General features: G+C 42.6%; 1 protein-coding gene across 1 annotated transcript in view; it reads left to right on the top strand.

The window, feature by feature from the left end:
* igf1 (insulin-like growth factor 1) overlaps nucleotides 1-8,036 on the top strand; it is a 15,266-nt gene extending 7,230 nt beyond the window's left edge. The window contains 3 exon segments of the mRNA NM_001294198.1: nucleotides 5,465-5,721; nucleotides 6,904-6,939; nucleotides 7,886-8,036. Coding sequence (NP_001281127.1) covers nucleotides 5,465-5,721; nucleotides 6,904-6,939; nucleotides 7,886-7,945 — 353 coding nt within the window. The 3' untranslated portion in view covers nucleotides 7,946-8,036.
* The last annotated feature ends 8,924 nt before the right edge of the window (nucleotides 8,037-16,960 follow it).

Genomic DNA, 16,960 nt, shown 5'->3' with positions numbered 1-16,960 from the left:
CCTCACCCGCACACACACACATCACCACAACCACGGCTCCCCCTCCAGCCCTGCTTCACCTCCTCCCTGGTTCTTGTAATTCTGTACCTAGTTCTCGACCTGAACACGACACAGGGATCCTGAGATTTGAAGAAAGACTTCCTGTGTCATCACGTCCTTTTCACAACTCAAGATTAATTACGTCTGCTGAATGTGTGCCCGCTGGAACCGAGAGGTGTCTCATGGGAAATTTGAAAACATGGTGAACGTTTCGCTCTTGTTGGTATGTGAGGAGACATGTGGTGAGTTAGGACTGTAAATTGTAACGCGGCTCTGAACAACATGAACTAGTCTACCGTGCGGTGTGTAGTAACGTTAGCGCTGTAGCGTTAGCGCTGTAGCGTTAGCGCTGGTGTCTGTGCTCAAAACACGTTTTACATTGAGGCCTGAAACGCAGTGCAGTTCTATCGCTCAGTCCGTCCTGTCCGTCTCCTGTTCTTCGAGACTGGCAATAAAAACTTAAGGCGCAATACTGACACCTACTGTGCTGGAGTGTGTGTTACTATTGTGCCAAAAATGGGGAACTGTGGAATGTGCGATTAAATGTCATGATCATTGTGGTGAAACAACATTCTTTTTTTTTACCACTCAGAAAACCTCTTGCCAAAAATAACCAACTTTAATCTCTTTTATACTGATGATGCAGTGAAAAGTGCTTTAAATCTCTGGCGGAATACATTTGGACACGGTTTTAATGTGACAACACATTAATGTAAGGAACACTTTGTTCGTGCCATAAACTCTTTGTGGTCCCAGTGATAAAAAGGCAGTTTCCAGAGCTTAAGCAGCTCTGCTGCTCCCTGACCAGCAGTAAACTGCCTGACACTTTGCAGGAAGCGAACTTCACGGGCTCTTTTTTATTGACCCATGATCAGGCAGTAAAACGCAGATGCATTCTGTACCACCACAGAATGGAGAAACCCAGCCGGCCCCCTCTGCCCCCCTCCTGCCCCCTGTGGGTCATTCCTCAGAGGTGTCACAGGCTTTCAGGAAACTGATCCATAACTCTGGAAACATATCTAACAGTAAAGACACTGTACGTATAAAAAAAACAGAAACACAAGAAGTAAAATCTTGGCAGACATGCAAAATACGTAGGGTCACCTAAGGCAAGAGCCCCCTCCAAGGAAACTCGCATGAGTCCGAAACATGACCAGAATCGAAACAGGCAAGCTAAGAACAAAGCCATTGAAATGTCAAGCGCTTGGCACAAAGTCAACCTGGCAAGGAGCGCGAGTAGGTGGCGCAATGTGAGCTAATGGGTGGACAGGTTAGTGGGGAGGAATGGTTGGTCAAAAAAACATAGGCACGTCAGAGAAGCAAACATAATTTGTGAGGGATGATAATCCGCGGCTGCTGCGAAAAATGGATGGTTTCTGCCGATCGCATTGGGCTTTTACGAGGATGAATTGTTGTAACACGTGTTTTAGGAAGTCAGTGCTAGCTCGCTAGTGGTCTTTGAGTTCTTGTGGGCCTTTTACATGGACAAGTAAAGAACTGTTCCAGTCTGGCCAGACCTCAAGTGTTGAAGCTGCCAAAAAGTTCTTGTTTTTTGTGGAAAATGATGATCATGTTCTCAGAACAATGTGACGACAAGAAGTCGCAGACGGTGCTCATCACCACGTTCTGTGTGGTGTGTGGATCGACTTAAAAGAGACGTCAAGTGCAGTATGCAGAGGATACGTATCTCATTGTGCTAATGAATTCATGTAGTTAAGGAATGAATGGGTGCCATTATACACATCCATTCTGCTGCATGTGATCACGCAGTGAGTAAAATGATCGTACTAATACTCTCAGTGATTTGACACGTTACAGAGGTATGAAGTCATTGAGGTCACGTTGGACATGTGGCTTCTGTTACTTAGTCATGAGTGAACAGGTGCTCAGGAAATCTGTTTCTAAAATCTTATTGGCTCTCAGACAGTAATCATTAGTCAGATCAATAAAAACATCCAGCTAGCCGGGTAGTTCTCGTGGAGCAGGTACGATTACATTGTCAGATAAAATTCTCCACGACATTCCTGGAGAATTCAGTCATCCACCGTAGATTTCCTTCATTGCATTTCTATGTGCCTTGGATATAAATCTGATGACTGATTAACATCTAATATAAACCATTTAAAGACGTACTTTACTGGGACTCCATAAACGTTATAGTACCAACCTCTCAGGAGAGGATTCGGAGTATCGCCTGCCCGTTCGCTTTGGGTGGACAGCAGCTGTACTCACTTTGGATTCAGGGCAGATACAATTTATTTCAAATGCAAGGAAGAGCCATGGAAAAAGGAAAATATGCCAGATCGTATTAAGAGACAAAATGTTCAAACCACTTGTGCAGCAAGACAACTGTACGAAAAAAAGCTACCCCTGTGAACCTGGGAAGTCTTCCCAGGTCTCATAAAAGACCTCAGCTGTGCAGGTGTCATTACTGAAGAAGAGGCGATCAACCGAGCATGTCCGTCCTGATTCTTTAACAAAGCTCAAATATACTTCACATAAAGTCTGAATATCAACTCTGGGTCACCCCACGTAAGAATGCAAAATTAATACTGGCTCATTACTCCCTCTTGAGCCCAGTGAGCAGAAAACATTCATTAGTACTTGGTAGTTTTTGAGTGGCTGGCTTCTAAAAACCACAAGAGGTATGAACCCGATCCAGACATGAAACAATCTCTGACATGCAAAACTAAAAAACTAAAAAAAAAGATTCTGCAGCTGTTCTTATAATTTGACACTTATTTGATTTTATTCATGAGGCTCGGAGCGGCTGCTTCTTTAGTTCTGTATGGATGCTGCAGCCTTGACCTAAGTTTTGACCTACCTTTTTTTTTACATGTTGTTGTTCAAAGATTTTTTTGCAGTCTGAGCGTCATCGCTAACTCATTTTCACTTTTAAAGCATTCTTTAGGCTAACAATTGGGACTAGGACTTGAGATTACTAATCCAAGTCAAACGTAACTACAAGTACTACCGGCAATGTCCGGGGTAAACCCCAACAATTAGAATAGGACTGAAATCCAGCTCTCCTGCACCCCCCGATGGAATATCCAGTCATGGATGATTGCACTGTATTATTGGATGACTAATACTACGGCCAGTGTCCTGGATGGAGATCTGGGTCCATCGATATCCACCGTCAATCTACGAAACCTTCATTTTCAACCCGACATGAATCACTGGTATTAAAGCCAACCGGACACAGCTGTACCGTCTTAACGACGGCTGAAATGCTGACACATGTTTTTTAATCTGAACTGAAACCCTTCCATCGTCATTGGGCTTCGTCAGTTGACGAATAATCTCTGTGTCCTTTTTCCCAAATATCCCCATTTGAAATAGCAAAACTGAATATCCCCATGTGTTTATCAACAATCTGAGGAAATAACCTGGTGGTTCACCAGGGATTAGAGCAGTGATCCATGCAATCAAAGCCATTACTGCATATGCGTGTCTTCCTTGAACATGCTTGATCTGATTACCCTACATTTCACCGGCTGATTTTCCTCCTCCGACAGCTGTCTGTGCTGCTAGCCTGTAGGCTATTTTCAGAATAATGGTATACATTTGTTTGCAAGGCTTTATTGGATATGAATGGGAAACAGGTCTTAAAAAGGAAATATATATTTTTTTTAGATATGTTGATATTCTCTTTGACCCCGTCGTATCGAAAGCGCTAATATCTTCCGAGGACCACTTTCCCTGTTCCATGAATAATGCAGTTGCGTAGTGTATTTTAGGATCAGTTGATGTGCACCATAAAAGCCTCTTTATTGTCCCCTGTTCCGTGGCGGAGGATGCTTCAGTTTCTGAATGAAAGCTTCACTGTATCCAAAAAAGCCTCGTCAGGACAAGGCAGACAGAGTGCAGAAGTTAACGCACTTTGTCAGCCCTGGCAGGACGCTGAGCCAAGAGCCATTAACTCGAAGAGGGAAAGGCATTTCCTCCTTGTAAATGCCATATTAAATTATTATTATTCCATTTGGTAACAGAGAGAAGCCCATCAGGACTGTATTCCTGTAGGTGACTTTGTCAAAAGGCCACCAACACAGTGTGAAGCTGTTGTTGGTGTTGTCATTGAATCAAAAAGCCAAATGTGACACCGGCGCATGATTCAGACTGCGACAGACCAAAAAGAATCCCGCTGTGACCCAGTCTGCTTGGACCCCGGGCCTTAATGATGTAGACATTCCTTGGCATCAAATGTTTATCATACCTCTGTCCTAAGTGTTCAGGTTGTTCCCGCTCCTGCCAAATGAAAATATGAATGAACATTGACGCATAGCTGACAGGAATGTGGCCTGAGGGAGTTCCTAGCTGTTCTGCAGACTGATGAGGCCCATAGGGCCCATGGTTTGTCCTTCCTGTGAATCTGTGGGAGAAGTACCTGCGCCAGAACGGTGTTGCTTTACATTCTGTTCGGGTGACTTTGACAGCCTCTCTTTAATAGCAGACACAGCTGCCAGAATATGGTCCGCAGTGTGCAAAATGATACACAATAAATTTTATATGAAAAAGAAAAAAAAATCAGTGTCATTAAAGCTGTTTATGTGTCACTGGACTCAGACCCATATCCTTGCCATTATCACCCTTTTATTACAAGTATGTTTGGCCCCATAGCCACAGGAACCTACTTGACATCTTTCTGAACTGGGCCCGTAGGGTCCGTTCCTGTCTAGGCCTGGGCTAATGTGAAAGGACGGACCAGACGTTTTATTGAATGTTTCACCCATTTGTCCAAAAACTCCATCTTTGTATGGTTTGATTTCTAAGGCGTAGGGTGACATAGGAGGTCATGTAGCCTACGTCGATATAGTAGCATTAGGGTCAAATGCTCCCAAATGGTTTGCCAACTTGTTCAGTTAGCAAACGTGCTAACTGGATAAACATCTGTCATGTGTAGATACAGAGATTAAGATCTATGTAGCCCAATGTAAACTACAGAGATTAAGATCTATGTAGCCCAAAGTAAACGTTATATTATTATTATTATTAATGTTTTTTTCCACGTTGTGTAGATAAAGGCTGCATTACATAATTGCATATGCTAGCAGGTGTTTATTTATTTTGTGTACTGCTGCCAAAGTTTTATCAACATATAAAGTTTAGGTTGCACTTCAAGTACTGTACATACATTACTCATCAAATACTGTAGCCCAGATTGGCATGTTAGCTTCCATACAAGCTGCCATTCAATATAGAAACATTATTGACTTTAGCTAAATGCTAAACAAGCTTCTGTAGAAATGTAACCTACAAACCTAGTTTTTCTGACGAGGCTGGTGTCACGGTAGTAACAGTAATATGGTGAACTGTAGTAGATCAGTCGTTAGCTCAGTCACTACTGCAGTTCCTAAGCAGTTTGTAGAAGATCACCACCGCCCCCCTAAACTTTCCTTCTCCTCCTGTTTCCTCTCTCCAAAAGGCAAACCAACAGGCTATGGCCCTAACTCACGGCGGTCTCGTGGCATCGTGGACGAGTGCTGCTTCCAAAGCTGTGAGCTGCGGCGCCTGGAGATGTACTGCGCGCCAGCCAAGACTGGCAAAGCAGCTCGTTCTGTGCGCGCACAGCGCCACACGGACCTCCCCAGAGCACCAAAGGTCAGCACCCCAGGGCACAAGGCGGACAAAGGCCAGGAGCGCAGGACAGCGCAGCAGCCAGAAAAGACAAAAAACAAGAAGGTGAGGGCCAGCGCTGAACCTCTCTTGGGTCGGGGAAAGTTTGATACCACTCACATCTCTGTCCATTAAGTGTAAAATTTCAACAAGAAGACAGCTTTCATAACATCCTCCTCAGACTGTTCTAAATTATTGAGCACATCCAGCATCTTATATCACAGCGTCCTCTCTAAGTGCTCCTCCTTGGTGAGGCCTCGTCCTGACATCAAATGTTAGGGATGATTCTACACTCAGTTCATCACTTCTTCCATTAATTATCAACACTGTGTCAACAAGCCAGTGAAGTCGTCTGTCTCGCTGCGGTAGGTTGTTGAACCCACAAACAATACCTTCTCTTCCCATAACGACATGTGCGACTGCAGTTTAGCATTTCTGTTTCATTACTGATCGTGACTTTAGGACATCCATACAGTAATAAGTTGAATAATTTCAATCAGAATATTTCTTGGAGACCAATCTGTGATGGTCGATAGCTACCTCACGATTAATCGCTAAGTTTACTAAGCTAAGAGTTACCAAATGGTTTTTTGGACAAATTTTATTGCAACAATTGCAATTAAGTTATAACATAATTCAAATTTCTTATGATTAAAGCTAACAAAATTAATGTGTAACTTTGATCATTCAATTGCAATTAAGTTATAACATAATTCAAATATCTTATGATTAAAGCTAACAAAATTAACGTGTAACTTTGATCATTTTAACGTACTTGAACAGAGTTTGCAGAATGATGCACATTGTGCATCCCATAATTCCACTTTCCATCCACCTACTGTTCCTCTAACACAGGGGTTCCTAAACTTTTTCATGCCAACGTTCTATACGCTAGCTAGCTACACGCTAGCTTGAGAAGCAGAGTGGCTTGATAACAGGTGCTAGACTATGACATCGTCGTGCCGAAGTCGCGGTAAGAGAGACCTCTGAGGCTGATTCCCAGGAGGAGAGGTGCAAAAAAAAAAGAGTTGATTGCTAATATTTAGCAAAACTAAATGTTTACTGTTAAGAATTAGTTTATGGTAAAAAGAGTTGATTGCTAATATTTAGCATTAGCATTAGGTATCAGTCAGAATCCAGACATGTGATTGGTATCAACAGCCGATCACTCTAGACCACGTTATACAGTTGTCAGTAGTGGTAACAGTACACTCTCTGTAGCTAACTGTCCTGAATTTCCCCCCACAGAGACCTTTACCTGGACATAGTCACTCGTCCTTTAAGGTATGTATCCAGATGATACTGTTGCTGCGCTGGTGCTGTGGCTTTACGGTTGTAAACCCTCGTCAACTACATGATCCCCGCGTTGACATTTTCGGTGTGTTTTAAACCCAGCACAGGATTTATTTCTTTAAACCCCTAATCTCTTGGCCAAACAGCGATGCTCTGATCTCTGAATGCAGAGTCATCCTCCAATTCCCAACCAGCGAGAGGGAGAGTGAACCTTTTAAGAACTTGACTGTGCAGTTTGTTTGTTTTTATTTTTTTTGTTTTGTTTTTTTCCCTTCACCTTCTTCTCTTTAAAAAATAAAACCATTAGTGAGAGGAGGAACTAAGTGGTTTTTGTGGAGGCCCAGTGGCACTCTGGCTCAGCAGACAGTGCTCTACATTATGTGCTGAAATCCTGGCGTCTCACCACAACGGAATGACGCATGCGAAGTCGTAAAGATGGCGCGTGCTCGCTGTCGTGCGTGCTGTGTCATTGCATGCAGTGGTCTAACATGTCATTAACCCAATTGGTCTGGTTTATGGGCTGTGGTGTGGCCCACTGCAGCGTTGATCTCACTCACAGCAGGACGTTCATAACGAGACTTTGTTCACACTGCAGCGGCACAAACGGGATTTGTACCATATCGGTTTTTTCGAACCAATCAGAGCTTTGCCAAATGAGATTGGCTTCAATATCTGATACATAGCTGATGTTTTTAAAGCATCGCTGGACCTACATCCATGTATGGGTCGCTACGACAGTAGACCGCTCAGGTGTCGTACTTTCAGTTTCACTTTGTCGTCCTCTGAGTAAAGACGTCTCTACATCGTCACAAACCGTACTTTGTAAGTAACTACATCGTCACAAACCGTACTTTGTAAAAGTCTTTGTCTAAAGATGGCCTTATTTTTCCCGTGTTTTTCTAACAGCTTTGCTTTGTTTTTTTTTCTCTCCTCGCAGGAAGTGCATCAGAAAAACTCCAGTCGAGGCAACAGCGGGGGCAGAAATTACAGAATGTAGGAAAGGTGCAAATGGACAAATGCCCAGTGACTGGGGTGGAGTGAAGGGAGTGGCCTTACCTGGTATCCCTGTGGAACGGTTCACTGTAAACGAAACAAAAAAACCCAGAAGATGCTAACAATGATCGGAAAAGGCTCTTCTTTACGATAGAGGGCGGTGTTCAAACGTAGGCGAGGGATCTTTATACACTGCACGATTCCATACCGAAAGGAATTCTTTGTTATCACGATGTAACAGAATAGTTTTAGCTGCTGAGACACAAACCAGAGCTTATCACACCTCTCCCATGTGTGAGCCGCAGCTTCCCTTGGCTTCAGGAAAGGTGGGAACGGATCGGGGGGGCTTGAGCCAATCAGAGAGCAGCGGGCTGAATATGAGCGTTTCCCGGTAGTCCCAGAGTTAAAAAAAAAAAAATATTAAAAAACCTCCTGGGAGAGTGGATTCAGCAGGTTACAGTCTGGTCATTTTACCTTTTTAAGAGTATTTTTAACAGAGGTTGGCTTCATTAGTGCAACACACGGCTCTTCATTTCGTTTGAGATATTTTTAGCTTTCTCTCAAAAAGAAACACTTCATTTGTGTGAATCACTGCGGGATAAAATTTGTAAAAAAAAATAATTCGAGACAAATCTAAAACTCCACAATCTGAACATTTGTATCAAAACAAATCCAGCACTTATCAGAAAATGAAGGTACCAGAGGTACACAAACTATTTGTTTTGTTTTTGTTGTTTGTTTGTTTTGTTTTTTTCTCTGGATTTAGTGCGATTCTGGTGCAGGTGGTGCAGACGTGGGTCACTGAGAGGATTCAAAGTGCAGTTGGCATCACCAGCACAGTGTTCACAACTGTTTCACCACATGTCACCACTGTGACCAGATCTGGTTTCTGTCAACAGCTTAGTTTCCTGATAACCAACATTTACTCAAAGTGGGGTCAAAGGTTTTGGCACGAGTCAGCGGTGAAGTTTAGTGAACGGACACTAAAGACACTCGGATCAAATCTTCCTTGCACACGCGCTGAACTAAAGAGATGCTTCTGAATCGGAATTTTATGTGCTTTGGCCTGTGATGTTTTCTTTTTTTAGATAAAGAAGGCATAGAGCTGCTTTATTTAGCACGTTGTCACCAAAAAAAAATCCACTGCAGAGTCCACTGGAGAAAATCTCTACGTTTAAAAATACATTACAGTACAAAGCAGAACAACATGTCCCTCTGGGATATGACGAGACACGGCACGCATACAGAACAGGCACCCAGTTCCACTGAAAGTTGTGTAACTGTGGGCAAAGGTCAAGCACACACACACACACACAAACAAACAAACACATGCACACACACACACACACACACCAAATTCAAGTTCCAAGAAAGTCCTCGGACCAACAGTTGTTTTTTTTGGCCTCCATACGGAACACACGGTCGTCGTTTGGATCGCACAAATCGCGCTCGGCATCGCGGTCTCTGTCTAGCTCCGCCTCCTCTGCCTGTGTATAATCAAATCCTGCTCCCATTTATGTTAACCTATGCATTGCTATTCATCATTCATTGTACATGATGGTTTCATATAAGAAGAAACTGTATTAAGAATCCTATTCACTGTATAATGGTGCTATTTTGTAGTTTGTTACTCGCGGGAGGCGGATGGACAGACGGACGGACGGACGGACGGACGGACAGCTTTACAATGGAGGTCTTCCCTTTTGCACAGCCTAGAGGCCAACGTTTTAATAGTGTTTTTATTTGTACGCTCCTATAACAAGGTTGTAGTGTAATCGAGAAAATGTATCTGTGTGAAAATCTGTGAATGCAGTGAGAGTTTGAAGAAATAGGAAGGAAAAACAAATCATTGTCCAAAAAAAAAAACAAAAAAAAATTATTTTTGTAAGTTATCAATATACCGTCAATCCCCTGATACCAAAATACTTGATGGAATACTGTGAATGTTTTTTTTTAATTATTTGTATGATGATCGCCCCCTAAATGCAGGACAGAAGTCACAGTAAAAACAAATTTAAATTACATAATGAAAGATTTGCTGATCAGTGGAATCATCACTTTTTTGCCCACAAGCCAAAAATTAGCTTCAGTTTGTGGCGTAAAATTAGCTAAAAATTAATCTAATAAAAAAGCAACTTTTTATCGTTTTCCTGTTAGCAAGCAAACCCAAAAGTAGTAATCCTGACACATGGTTTGGAATAAATTTTCCAACTGGCCATAAACTGCCAATTCTTTTAATGAAAATTTAGCTTTTCCAACTGGCCATAAACTGCCAATTTTTTTAATGAAAATTTAAGACAGTCCATCCTACGCTAATATCTGTCTAATTAAAACAATGACATGCTTCTCAAAACTCAACAATCTTTATTGTCACACTTTGTTCTCATAACTGCTCCATTCACTTAGTTTCAGTTAGCTTCTGCTAACACATCTTAACTGTGTGAAAGAACTCACACTGCTGTATGTTAATATATCTGAATTAAAGGTTTACTGGAAAGCAGCATAAGGCTAAAGCTAGTAGTTACCAAGTTCGGCTAAGCTTACTTTAGCACAGCTTTGCAAAAGGCAGAACTCCTAGCTGAGGAGAGTTAGCTCATTTAGGTTTGGCTAAGCTTTGCATTTCTTAGCGTAAAATCCTCCGTACTCCTAAATTTAAAAAAACGTATAGCGATCTTGGCCAAGCTAGGCCACAAAGACAACATAAAACAAACAACAATTTGATTCCAAGCTTTGCGGCTTATTCAAGCTAAGTTTCGCTTGTGCAACATCAGCTTCAGCTTAGCTTAGCAAATGACACGTACAGTATCTTTTAATGCTATTTATAATTAGACTTTGAGTGTCTTGTAATTTTTAGCCTATTTTGGCTCATGCCTCTGATCAAAAAAAGTCAAGCCAAAAGCTAAATATAAATACAGTGTTTTTATCTGTAGTTATTCTACAACTGTTTTTTAAATCATCTAGAGACTGAAAAGTAAATGATTGTTGGTTGAAAGTACGGTACAAACCAAAGAACCCAATTCAACATTAGGGAGTCATGAACTGAACCCTGCGACCTGTTCATCACATCACAGTCATTGCCATGTATCCCTGTCTGAACTGCACTGCAGGTACAACACACGTCCCTGGTACCTGAAATACAGCTTATGTCATAAAAACATGTAAAGCGAGCCGTGAGGAAAGTCCCACGACGAATGTGGAATTACAAGGGGAGAAGGTTTTTTGACAACAGAGTCCAAGTATTTTTGTTCTCCTGTCATTTGTGCGTAATATATGGAGAGCAGAGACATGGTAATGTGTGAGACGTTCACGACTCTGTGTGTATGTGTGTGTGTGTGTGTGGGGGGGGGTGATTTAAGAAAACGTAATTTTCTGACGCTCGCTGTCCAAGAAACTGTTTGATCAAAGCGCTGTTATTTGTGGTGCTTGATTGCCTTCTGTAGAAAGATTTTAAAAAATGACAGATTGTTCACCATTCATGCTGAATAAACAATAAACCACTTGTCAACGTCACACAAATGCCTGGAGATTTCTTTCCAACGCACATACGGTCCACCACCGCCATAACACATCGGCAGGAGTGTGTATTTCCATCACTGAAGAAGCCAAACAGGATTATCTTTCAAACAGCTCCCAGGAGTCGAGTCAGGGTTTCAGAAGCTAACCATTAGCTCATGTTAAGCTTTCTTTGGGTTACCTTTACCCTAGTTTTCTTACCTTGGTCATGACTTTGGTCATTATTAGGAACATTTCTTCTTAGATTTGATTTTTTTTTCTCTGAAGGATTATGAAGCAGCTATTTTTCTTCCTACCTCTTGGAATGATTCCTGGTGTTTTTAGCTAATTTTGTGGAGATTTGTATCTGCAAAATTATTGATTCAGTTTTTTGTTTTTTCCTGGTGTTTTTAGCTAATTTTGTGGCAATTTATATCTGCAAAATTTATCGATGTTTTTCAGCTAAACTGTATACCAGGGGTCAACAACTGTATTTATCGAGGGGCCAGAATGTTCCTGGACAGACACCTTAGGGGCGGACACTCAAATAAAATGAAGTAAAAATCATAAATCGTGGGGTTTACTGAGAGTTATCTGTAATAGCGGAGATCCCACGTTATTTGCTCTTTGATACTCGCAATTTTGGAATCCAGTATTGGGCCGGATTGAATGGTTTGGTGGGCCAAATTTGGCCCGTGGGCCACTAGTTGATTACCACTGCTGTATACTCTAAATATTCTGGCTTTATATTGGCAGAAATGTGGCATTTTGCATTTGTTTTTCTAGCTGTAACTATATCTAACGTTACATTTTTCTTATTTCAGTGGAGATTGTTTGAATTGAAGGAAAAAAAACATGGCTGTAACTTGTAGTTTTCTGTTGCTCACGTGACCTTAGATGCAGAAGAAACTGTGAAATATTTTGTAAAAATGTCAATGATGACAAAAAGACAACGTGAGTGACACCATTAATCTGCCACCACTGGAGGAAAATACCATCTTTACGAGCTCCGTTATCCAACTGATAAACTTTATGGCTTTTCTGGACCAGGACGTATCGACATCAAAATGTACAAATCTTTTAAGGCTTTTTTTGGCCGAGGATAAAGCAGTAACTCAGACCGAAGCTCTGCGTAGGGAGCAGGATGAAATAGAGTGAGCTGCTGGCTGTGCTGAATAACACAGTAATACTTCCTAAGAGGCGCTGAGGTTTGCCAAAGCAAACAGAACGGGGCGTGGTTCTCCCCGAGGCCCGCTCCAGCTGCACGTTCAGCTCTTTAGAGGATGTCTCGCGGTGACAGCTCGGAGACCCTCGCTCACTGTCAGCGCACCGGGACGTCCGGCAAAGTCTGAAAAAAAAAAAAAAAATCCTTCGTCTGTCCGTCTGGCCGACGCTCTGCGAAATGTGTAAGAACGCGGAGGAGGTTGGCAGTTTCCCGGTCATTCCGGCCATCCTGGATGTTATTTCATCCCTCCTGATGACTAATACAGAATCAATTATCTCACCCCATAATGGTTCAATTGCAACCTCTGCAAGCTTGCAAAAAAGGGGAGTTCAAATAAATCTGAGATATTCTGTGAGAGAGAAGCCTGGGTGGCGGCACGGCGGCCAAGCCATAACAAATAAGGCAATTATCAAAGTGAATAAGGATGTGCGCTATCAAACAATTTTAATTATTACAAATCGCAGACAGGCCACACAGAAGAGAGCGGTCGCTAGGGTTGAACACACCAGGACGGTGAATCAAATCCTAGTCTGGTTCGTTCCTCACAGTCCCAGGAGAAGATGCAGATTAGGGATTAGGGATTAGCCTCATCAGCATCTGACCAGAGTGAGTTTGAACATAAACAGAAGTTTCTGGATCGTCCAACAGACGCTACAGGTTTCGTTTAGTTATGACGTTGCGCTAACATTTGGATCATGTGTCATGGGATTATGTGAAATTAGCGTTTGGCGTGGCGTCCGACTGTGAATTTTTCAATCCCTATCAGGTGTAGCATCATCGTCGCGAAGAAATCTCAAATCATTGTCATCGTTTTTTCTTACTGAAAAATCCATCATCGTCGCGAAGAAATCTCAAATCGTCATCGTTTTTTCTTACTGAAAAATTTACGTTTTTTGTTTTTGCGACATCCGTTTGCTGTCCACGATCTACAACTACGTGCAACTCCACCTTAACGTGTAAAATGACAAATGCTAAGGACGGCCTGATACAACTTCTTTATGTCTAATAACGATAACAATACTGTAACTCGGAGTATCTGCCTAAACCGATATCAATCCGATTCCTTCTTTTCTCCTCCAGCATGCCACGATCTGCCGTTGCTGTAGCGATAGTTTCCCTGTCTACGGCAAAAGTCACGCAAAGTTAAGTTGAGCATTTGGGCTTAGCTATCGGATCGGATTCGCAGTAGTTGATCTTTTTTCACTTCGATCCTGAAATTTTCACCGTTATCGGGCTATTTTCAGCTACAATCCAGAAGGTTTGTGGTTCGATTCCACCTCATCCTCCTCACCACAACCAGCTCCACATCGTCTTCACTACATCCGTGAACCTATGGCCACAGACTAATACCAACCCTGCTGTCATGACCGACCTGGCTGAGGATGTGACCCACAGTCAGGACCAGCCTTGATGTGGGCCGTTAAGAATTCGTTCGACCCATTGCACAGCCGACCGGTATTGTTTTTGCGAGACAACACTAATAACCGTGACGCCACCCTGTGGTCCAAACTAACATCTGACTTTTGCTAATCCTGCCGAGAATTCCATGCAGCCTCTGCTGCGGCCGCATACGCTCATGCGGGAATGCGTAGTGACTCTCTGCGGACGCAGAACGTGGAAAATATGGAGGGGCCCCTCGAATGTCCGAAGTTTGGTTTTACACGGTGACGTGCAACATAAAAAGCTTGTTTGCATAACCTCAAGAACCAGAATGGTTCTGGAAACAACCTCGTTCCCTTTCCCTCATTGATCTGCCTGCACTCAGAACCACGGTGCATCTGAGGACACGGATTCTGGACAGGGCCCTGAAACCCAATCTTTGCACACTCTTCAACTCCTCATCTTAAGCACACAATTGTCTTTTCAATGACCTTGTGGTCTGTCTTACAACACACTCACCAATTTTACTACTTATTCTACTGGTTGTTTTACAGGAAAGTGGTTGCGGGGCTTCATCAGTCTTCGACCGTTTTTGGGTTTTCTTTCCAGTAGGACACGCAGGATTTCACTCTGCTGGGTTTTAACTTATGCTCCTCGCTGTCGTCAAAGCTGCGGCGTCCTCCGCTTGGACAGCCCACACACTGTCATATCCCGGGGGGAGCCGGGGGTCCGTGCTCTGGGCAGGGACGTCATGATGCAGACTAATAAACAAGTAGCCTCGTGTCATTTTTTTCTTTTCTTTTTTTTGTCGTTCCTGCCAAAACAGAGCCAGGTGTAAGGTGGAAGTGGACACAGGAGAACAGCAAGTGCAGCGTGAGCCTCGGGGAAAAATGAGCGTTCGCATCAAAGCCCGTGAAGGAGGGGGAAAAAAGTGTTGAGGAGATTCTCCCCTATTTCTCAATTTGAGTCGACAGTGGAAATTCACTGAGGTTTGATTATAGCAGAAGAGTGTTGGCTCAGCTGTGTGCTTTAAGAACCCATGATGTCAGAGCCTTATTTTCCTTGGAGAGACTCTCATCAGCTGCATTGTTCCAGGAAACCATGGTCGGGGCTCTGGGCAAAAAAAAAAAAAAAAAAAAAAATCTCGTTTTGCTTTTGCGCAGTATGCACGTGCATTTATAACACTTATGTGGCAACACCGCCTTATGTTGCCTCCAGTCGTGTTCAAACTCTGGCTCTGGGGCCAAGTGTGGTACTTGATGACGCTCTCTAGAATATTTTTCCAAGGTTAAATTTGACTCATTTTGTTCACTTTAGCATTTTATTTGCTAACCGTAAGCTGCGTTCTTTTTTGCTAATTTGCAGATTTGCTAAATATAGGCCTGTGTTTTTTCTACTTCTTGTGTCTGGGTGGAACTTTTGTTTAAAAATGTCAGCTTTTAAAACGATTTCAGCTTATTTTATAATTACTAGCTTTTCAGTTAGTTTTCAGCTTTAGGGAACTTTTGCTAACTGTAGCTCGTTATGTATTCAGAATAAGCTTCTCGGTCCAACTCTGTTATTTTAGTTTAGTTCTGCATTCACTTGAGCCTAGCTTTGAGCTAATTATTAGACTTACTAGCTGAACTTAAACTTTTTCAATTAAGGAAAATGTACAGTGAATGTAGGACGCTAGCCTCGAGCATCGACTCAAAATACAGACGAACATGAAGTCACGAGGCCTCACGCATGTCCTGTGGCATCAAAGATGTTCTCTGTGCTGTGACACTGTTTTTCATCATGAGACGAGTCGGCGGAGCGAACGTCAGTGTGTTTGATACAGGATGTGGAAATAATGTGCTGCCCCCCGGAGGACCGTAAAACGCCACTGCAGCTACTGATGTCATAGGAGTCTGATTTATGAGGTCCCTTTATGGACAGAGCCGTAGGCAGAGCGACCAAACCTCTGCAGGTGATGCTAACAGCTTCCTTGAGTTTAGAAAAACTCAAACCGATGCACAACAATCCAAGCTGGATCCAGTTACAGCTGCTTACAGACAACACACTGAATAACACTTAGCAGCGTTGCAGTTGTCCGTTTAACTCGGCTGGTTCTGCCTTGAGAGGCTGTGTTTTGGAAACAAGACGATTTTTCAGATTCTCATGAATACTCACCAAATCACATCTGGTCTTCATAAGATTATTTGACTCTTGGCTCTTTTATTATTATTTTTTTTTATATAAACTAATGGTCTTTGTTAGAGAATTATGGTAATGATTTCTTAGAAACAAAAAACCCCAGTTACCAGATAAAGACCTTCACCAGAGCTCAGAGTTCACTGGATCTTCAGAGGCGGTGCCAGGAAACTTGATAGAGCCCAGAAGCTTTGGATTGGGTGGAATTGGAATCATTTGCGAAGCATCGACTTGTCAATATCACGGACGCAGCCTTATATCGGTGGGAAGAAGGCGAAGGTGAGGAGGAGCCGTGCAGAAGGTTACAGCAACAAGGGCACAAAGCTCACAAGTTCAGTTGTGCTTCTGCTGGAACGTTCCGGTCCCGGAGGACGAGTTCAGTCCTTCAGTGGAAGCCGTCCCCCTCCAACAAAAATACTCACAGCAGCTCCAACTAAAAATCACTTTAGCCTGGTTCAATAGTCATTTTTCATGTCCCACTTTCTACCCCATGCACCGAGGTTAACAAGGTCAGAACCCGGAGCCCAGGAGAAGGAGCCCGTGGTCACATGCCTGAACCAGACGCTGGATCTGGTCCAAACTATCCCTGGATTATTGGCTCTTTGTTGCATCGTTTTCTGCTCTAAAAAGTCAATCACAAACTCCAATAATGAATATCTGAAGATATCTTAGTTAGTTAGACTTTGAGGGTGGTATATATATATATATATATGTATATGTATATGTATATACATATATATATATATA

This window comes from Cynoglossus semilaevis, chromosome 8 (genome assembly GCF_000523025.1).
Source record: "Cynoglossus semilaevis isolate Cse_v1.0 chromosome 8, Cse_v1.0, whole genome shotgun sequence".
Lineage (NCBI taxonomy): Eukaryota > Metazoa > Chordata > Actinopteri > Pleuronectiformes > Cynoglossidae > Cynoglossus > Cynoglossus semilaevis.
This window is presented reverse-complemented; position numbering and strand designations above follow the sequence as displayed.